This window comes from Magnolia sinica, chromosome 2, assembly GCF_029962835.1.
Source record: "Magnolia sinica isolate HGM2019 chromosome 2, MsV1, whole genome shotgun sequence".
NCBI classification, from domain to species: Eukaryota; Viridiplantae; Streptophyta; class Magnoliopsida; order Magnoliales; family Magnoliaceae; genus Magnolia; species Magnolia sinica.
Window position 1 is genome coordinate 4,665,097 of NC_080574.1, and position 5,914 is coordinate 4,671,010.

Below are 5,914 nucleotides of genomic sequence, written 5' to 3' on the forward strand. Positions count from 1 at the left end.
GCCCGCAATGTCAGGCTAGTTAGAGCCTAATGCAACTAGATTTGAACCGAACCTTAAGTATTGTCATGGACCAAGAGATCGAGAACCTAGCAATTGCGTAGTCAACTACTTATAATTGAAATCAGGCGAATTTGTGAATGGAATGATTTATCCTTTAATGAATTCCTTTTACCTTTCAATTAAAATGACTTTCTTCTTCTTCTTCTTTTTTTAAAAATTTGTAATAGCATCAATCGATTCAATAGCAGAACAGCACGAGAGTGACCAAAATAAAAGGAAGTTGCATTTATAAATGTTATCAAAGATGAACATTTACAAATTAAAGAAAAATCTCCGGTGGTCTAGCGATTGTGATGTAGATGGCGAGATCATAAGGCTATAATCTTGCTTAGTCCAACATTATGGTCTAGATGAAGAGAATCATACAAAAATTAAGCTAGCAACGTAGTAGCATACATGAACTAGATTACACTACAACTAAGTTAAAGTTGTTCCAACTAGCATGAGTCAATGTAATATAGCAACATAAACGGACTAGATTACACTAAAAGAAAACTAAGTTAAGCAACATTGCATTGTAGACTTGTGTTGTATTGAGTTGGCCTGGAGCTCTTCAATGTTCCTCCTGTTTATATAATTTTGGGCAATTGTTGGATGGAAATCCTCATAGCTACTCACTCATAATTGCTTACATGTAAATGACTATCTGGGCCTATAAATAGTTGTATACTTTAATTCATCGTCAAGTGCATAGGTTTTTTGTCATGGGTTGGCCATTGCTTATATGTATGTCTTCAATCCACTACGTGGGTGAAATATTTTTGTAGGTAGCCACATGTGAATTGTCATCATCCTATCATACGTTATATGCCGTGGAAATCGGCCAACCGGCCAACTTGGTGTCGCTGTTACTATTCTCCCTCTCACCTTCTTTGACGTCTTCTGGTCACTATTGTTTCTAATGCAAGTCACCTATTCTATGAGCTCTCCGATGCCAAGTCTTGAACCGAGTCAAGCAGACTCATAAACCATCCCATTGCTCCACCTTCGTACTAACTTGCGTACGTGCATGGACTTTCTTGATCAAGGCACGAGGAGAAGACATTTGGGACGAAAAGACTAGGCTGCACTCTCCATTTAAGGTGCTTCAGTTAGGCCTGTTTGTTTGTATATGGGCTTTTATGATAGGTGGGCTCCTGATCTTTTTGTGGGATCATGCCGGAATAATGTAAGTGGTCTCTTCATCAATAAATCTTTATTTGTTTTTTATTATAAAAATAAAAAATAATAATAATAAATAAAAATAAAAATAAAAAACCCTTATACTCTCCCTTACCCATTATATATTTAGGGATTGCATGTTGGTTTTGTTTTTGAAAAAACTAAAAGAAGAAAGAAAAGATAAATCGGTATGAAAAAAGTTACCAGAGAGCTCTTTTAACGAGGTGCCTTTCAAACTCTTTTTGGTCCCACATTAAAATGTGATAGGAATTAAATTTTTTTCCATCTTTATACATACTTTTATCTCATGTGGTTTTGTATTGGCACTTGGATATGAAATACCAAGCACTACACATGCGCACCTGCTAGACGCGCCACACAAGCCACACAAATCAAAATTCTCAATGCACCTTAATGGAGTAACATTATAAAGATGTTATTTACATTGGAGTGTCTAAGTCTCTCGATGAACATCGATGCACAATCCTTTGATGGCTTGAGCTTTTAGAGAAATTGGCTATTTGACTTGATATTAGATCTGAATATATTCTCCAGCTCAAAATTGAAGCATATCCAAAGATGAAGTGAACCACACCCCAAAAAAAAGTGGGATAACCTTTTCAGAAGGTGAAGCAAACGAGGGCCGAAGGGAACATGCAAATATGAGCTTGATCCAAAATTTCTATGGCCCTCGAGAAGTTTTTGAAGGTAGGCATTGGGTTCTACTGTGTGTTTCTTGTGGTGTAATCAACTTCGGTTTTAGCTACAGTTTCCTATGGTGCAGTTCACTTGAGCTTTGGCTATAGTTCAATTTTGAGCTCATGAAGTAAACTTATCCAGCAAAATAGATGGATGGCATGGATAAAACACATACATCATGTTGGGTCCCACAAAGTCTGGTCAGTGGGATATCCATGGTCATGGGTCGACCACATGATCCGCTTCCGAATCCAGAGGAGACCTGAGTCTGTGAAGCCCACCAAGAAGTATGTGTTTTATCCTCACCATCCATCCATTTTGCCAGTTCTTTTGAAGGGATGAGCCCACAAGTAAGGTAGATCCAAAGCTCAAGTGGACCTCACTATAGCAAACAATGGCGATTGAACACCTCTTATATCGTAAACTTCTTGGGAATCATGGAAGTTTTGGATCAAGTTGATATTTGAATTTTCTAGTCATCCATGCCTTTGTATCCCTTTGTGACCTTATGAACATAGAGGATCCAAAATAAACATCATGGTGGGCCCTAGGAAGGTTTCATCGGTGGATGTTATTATCCCCACTATCTCCTATGGTGGGGTCTACTTAGCTTTGGATCTGCCTCACTTTTGGGTTGATGCCCTAAAAGAAGCTGATAAAACAGATGGACGGGTTGTATTTTTTAATTTTTAATTTATTTATTTTTTACACTCAGAGCCTTGCTATAAGCCCGTACCATACCCTCTTGCAATCCACGTCCGACTGGAGATAACCAGCCCGTTTCGCCCATGGGGTCCACACAACAATAGTAACCATCCATCTTTGTGGGCTTTGTGTTGGATAACCCATTGATCCGGACCATTGATTTATTGGTTTGAATGTGATCCGTTAACAATTTTCTTTTCAATTGTCTCCCACCATTTCTTGTCTGGGACAGCATCCAACAAAACACGGACGGTCCCGACCATCTCTGCGTATGGGCCCCAGTTGGGCATCACATGCAATAAGCCATTTTTCTGGGCCAAACAAACCGCTTGTGGGCCCACCTTACGGTGATCTAAACCCTCTGGATGTGCAAAAATCTCTTTCATGCGGTGATCCTACTCGTCTGATTACCAGGCCATCGAACAAATGTAAATCACTGGACCTGCCACGAGGTGGCCCAACAGATGAACGGCTTGTAACACAATGTCATACAATACCTCATTTAAAAACTTCCTAGGGCCCATCATAGTGTTTATTTGCCATCCAATCTGTTTATAAGGCCACACAGACGTGAAGGAAGGCAAAAGGAAAATATCAACTTGTTCCAAAACTTTTGTGGCCCACAAGAAGTTTTTAATATTGGGGATTCAATCAACACTCTTTCCTATTGTGTGGACCACTTGAGATTTGGATCTGTTTCATTTTTGGACCCATGTTCTAAAATGATATGGCAAACCGTATGGACGGCGTGGATATACATCATATACATCAAGATGGCCCCACGGTCACGGCCTGACCAAACTGCTTTTTTTTCATCCACGCATGGTTGATGTAACGTGCCCTCCCGTGGAATGCCCTAGTTACGACAATCAATCCCGTCACAATTCTTCCCTTCCATTTGCAGTACGGATAATCCGCGTTAACGTTTTCAAAGACAAATTGGCAAGATTTTCACATGAATGCCCAAGATTTTCACATCCCGTACGGCCGTAAATAGCACACCTCTTTACAGCATAAATGAAATCTACAGATTTGCATGGGCCCCACCGTGATGTAGGGTCTACATCCATTCAATTCATAAGGTGCCCAACTTCAAGTTCACCCATGTCACATAAACCGGAAACGGATTGGCTACTACTCTGTGGGCCCCACCATGATGTATGTGTTTCATCCATTCCGTTCATCCATTTTTACAGGTCATTTTGGGGCTTGGTCTAAAAATTTTGAGGGATGTAAATATCATGTGGACCACACCACAGGAAAACAATAGTGATTGGATATCCACCATTAAAATCCTCCAAGGCCCAATGTACTGTTTATTTGACATCCAATCTGTTGATTAGGCCATACAGACCCAGATGAAGGGAAAAAACAAATACCAGCTTGATCCAAAAATTTTATGGCCCCCAAAATGTTTTTAATGGTCGACGTTTATTTAACACTGTTTCCTATAATGTGGTCCACTTTAGATTGGGATATACTCATTTGAGGTCTCATGCCATAAAATGATCTATAAAAATAAATGGACGGCATGGATGAAACACATACATCATGGTGGGGCCCACAGATCACCTACCACTAGCCATTGGCTGGTGGCGGAGGGAGTAGCCCATCCGTTTCCGTAAGCGCAGGTGATCCCACCGCAGGGAATAGGTGGGAGGGGACACCGAGCATCAAAACCTTTCAGAATGTGCATTGGGTCCACCTCGTTTTGTATATTCCATCCAATCCATTCACAAGATGCCCCCCCACAGTGATGAATAGGCCAATCCAAAAATCAGGCCATTCCAAAGCACAGGCGAGCCAAACCACATGATTTTAGACATTCTAGGCACGATCTCACGTGGTGTGACCCACCTGAGCTTTGTACTGACCTGAAATTTTTTACCAGAAACAACACCGAGGGGGTGGACATGATGGACGGAGTGGATATCATGCAGAAAACAAGTTGGGGTCCACAGCCCACACAAAATATTATAGAATAATCTCATTCCACAACGATAGCTGCAGAGTATCCGGCCTCTCATAAATTTCCCCTTTATACATCCCCATCTTCCTTTATATACAGCCTATCCCTACCACATCCCATTTCAATACAAGCAATACAATCAAATAGCAATGGCTTCTCTTCCTTCCTTGCTACTACTACTCATTTTATCCTTTCTCTTCTTCCTCCATCCCTCCTTTGCTAGGGTGAGTCCACAGTCAACTAAGTTGGTTGATAAGGTATGTAAGCTCACCCCAGATTATGCCTTCTGTATCCAATCCCTCGACTCCAAGCACCGTACATCCACCGCAAATCTAACGGGCCTTGGCCGTATCTCCCTCGACGTAGCATTGTATAATGCCAAGGAGACTTTCACGTACATATCTGAGCTTGTCAACAACGTTACTGACCCGACGATTAGTGTGCCTGTGGGAAGGTGTTTTTCTCTGTATCAGACCACGATCAGCTACATCCTCTCAGCCACAACCAATTTCGAAATGAAGTCGTATGAGATGGTGAAACTTCTACTGAGCGAAAGAGGCAACAATCCCAAAGCTTGTGAAGCTGAGTTCAAGAACGTTAAATCGCCTTTGACACGCCGGAACAAAGATATGAGTAAACTAATCGTGATTGCTGAGGTGATTGCAGGACTGCTTGCATGACCGTCCATGGATTTGTCTTTCGCTTTCCTTATTTCGCTCTATCCTTTGCTTCGTTTAGTGATGTTTCTTGGGGTGTAACCTCACATCAAGAATTAAGATATCATGAAATTAATTAGTCTAAGTGATAATTTTCATGATACTTGGTGCAACCAAACGCACCCTAATATATGATTGAATAATGTTTTTATTCTCCAGGTGATCTTTTTATTGTTAGTTGTATCATGATAATTAAGGAGGAATGGTATATGAGGAACAAATATTAAATCCTACTCTAAGCTAAGATTGGATGGAAAGAGAATGCATGAACTGACTTTGCTCCTCTGACCTTTGACATTGAATCATTCATGTGATACAAACCAAGAAAATCAATCATTTTTTTGTAGCCGTCCATTTTCATAGGCTTTGTGTCCCACCATTGGCGCGTTGAAAATTAATCACTTTTTTTGTAGCCGTCCATTTTGATTATGTTGGGCCTAAACCCAGGCCATTGACAGTTTTAGGCCCATCATGATTTGAGATCCGGCACTTGAAAACGTTTCTGGGATAAGTTCAACGTACAAAATGACTCGTGGGCCGCCATGATTTTGTAGTGGTACGTGTTCATTCCGTCCATCATGTGTGCCCCATAATACTCTCCTTG

At 40.9% G+C, this 5,914-nt stretch overlaps 1 protein-coding gene across 1 annotated transcript; it reads left to right on the forward strand.

Moving 5' to 3' along the window:
- Window positions 1-4,743: 4,743 nt before the first annotated feature.
- Window positions 4,744-5,274, forward strand: LOC131238018 (cell wall / vacuolar inhibitor of fructosidase 1-like). The gene has a single exon (XM_058236146.1). The coding sequence runs from the start codon at window positions 4,744-4,746 to the stop codon at window positions 5,272-5,274; it is 531 nt and encodes a 176-aa protein (XP_058092129.1).
- The last annotated feature ends 640 nt before the right edge of the window (window positions 5,275-5,914 follow it).